This window comes from Varroa jacobsoni, unplaced genomic scaffold, assembly GCF_002532875.2.
Source record: "Varroa jacobsoni isolate VJ856 unplaced genomic scaffold, vjacob_1.0 scaffold_1046, whole genome shotgun sequence".
NCBI lineage: Eukaryota > Metazoa > Arthropoda > Arachnida > Mesostigmata > Varroidae > Varroa > Varroa jacobsoni.
The window spans coordinates 96650-98272 of record NW_019213948.1 but is presented as its reverse complement, the minus strand read 5'-3'; the positions used below and the strand labels follow the sequence as shown (position 1 = coordinate 98272).

Genomic DNA, 1623 nt, shown 5'->3' with positions numbered 1-1623 from the left:
CTTGCTACATTATAATGTGTACATAACGAAATAATGAATAGCATAACAAAAAGATATAATAATAGGATATATTGATAGCGGTAATAAGCGCGGTTTCTCAAGGGTTAAATTCAATCGAATAAATATACATTATAAAAGTAGTTTATGCGGCAAGCAAAAAAGAATCTAAGAGCCCGATAACAAGCACGAAAAAAATGTTCATAACGTACGACAATATACCTTTGTTCAAACGTTTTTGAAAAGTAAAATTGAAATTTTTTTTTCTTTGATATTAAAACATGTAACTGTATGTATCTTGTCTTATCAAGTTAAATGTTTGTTCAACTTTACTCTGCGTACGTTTTCAATGAATTTTCACGCAGGCGCTCAACCCTCTGACCAATCACGCGATCGGACAATTTCGTGAACAGTTTGACGTACGTCCTCGTCCCATTTGTCACGCTGCAACACACACGAACTCGAACAGCAAAAATGAAGTTGTTCTCAGCTGGATTCCAGACGATGCGGATGAACAGGTAGTGCAAAATTTCATTGAGAACAATGAATTGTTCTATGCCGCTTACCCACGTCTTTGAGGCATAGTTCTCACTCATATTACCGCAATAACACGCATCGAGTTACATACGACTGAAGCTCTTACGCTTAAATTAATCTGAAGATCACTGCGATTCCACAACGATCAAGAGACTTGAATCCTCACGAACAGTTTGGCTGTAAGGTTCAATTTGATGAAAATACAATTCATAGTTTTTTATTATTGCGATCATACGGCTGTTTTAAGCGCATTACTGATATTCTCTAAAACGTTGAAAAATTGATCGTTTTTATTATTTAATAGAAAAAAATTCAGTCACAACGCACCTAACTTTGCCTTGGCATAGAAATTCACACGCGCTTTATTCATGTTGTAGACTGCTTTGTTAATGGCCCGAATGTTTATAGGCGAACTGGGTAGTATTCGAGGCTACATTTGTCGAAACTTTCCGGAAATTTTTCGTGGGCGTGGAAAGCACCTTCCGTGGGAAGCCAGCGCGGGACGTCATTCAAAAAGAGATTGGGAGAAAATCCCATCGCAGCGAGACGGAAAGCGAACTATCCACGAAAAGCAGTGATAGCGAAGGGAAAAAACATTCAGAACCGAACGCTAGTGAGCCAAGAGTCATAGATCAATCTGACACGGGCAAAGAAAAACTACAGGAAGATAGAACTTTTTGGTTTTGATGAATAGTTAAAACTGCATATAAGGCTCAAAGGCTAAAGCTGCGCGGAGCCTTTCGGTGGAATCTGTTTGAATCCGACGGTTGAGGAGAAGCTCGAATCAACATCCCAGGTCCATCGATAACAGGAAATAGTATATTACCAATATGCTGTTACACCAAGACATATTTGCGACTTTGTTTTCAGTGTATCGTCGCCTATTTTCTCATTGGCAAGTTTTGTCATGCCGAGTAGAAGCTCAAAGATAATAGGGAAAATTTGCTCAGTTTGCAAACGATATGTAACATAAATTATAGAATGATGAGTTTATATGGAAATCTTGGCTTGCGTGTTTCTGTTATCTTGTATTGTAAAAAGCAAAGCATTGCAATAAACAGATACGTGTGACAATGTGATTCTATCACA

At 38.0% G+C, this 1623-nt stretch overlaps 1 protein-coding gene across 1 annotated transcript; it reads left to right on the top strand.

Annotated features, from left to right (window-relative positions):
* Nucleotides 1-353: 353 nt before the first annotated feature.
* Nucleotides 354-1623, top strand: LOC111266034 (uncharacterized; the record flags this gene model as incomplete). The annotated part of the gene is made up of 2 exons (XM_086970761.1): nt 354-515; nt 943-1623. Coding segments are annotated over 2 exons (441 nt in total), but the record flags the coding sequence as incomplete, so codon positions are not given.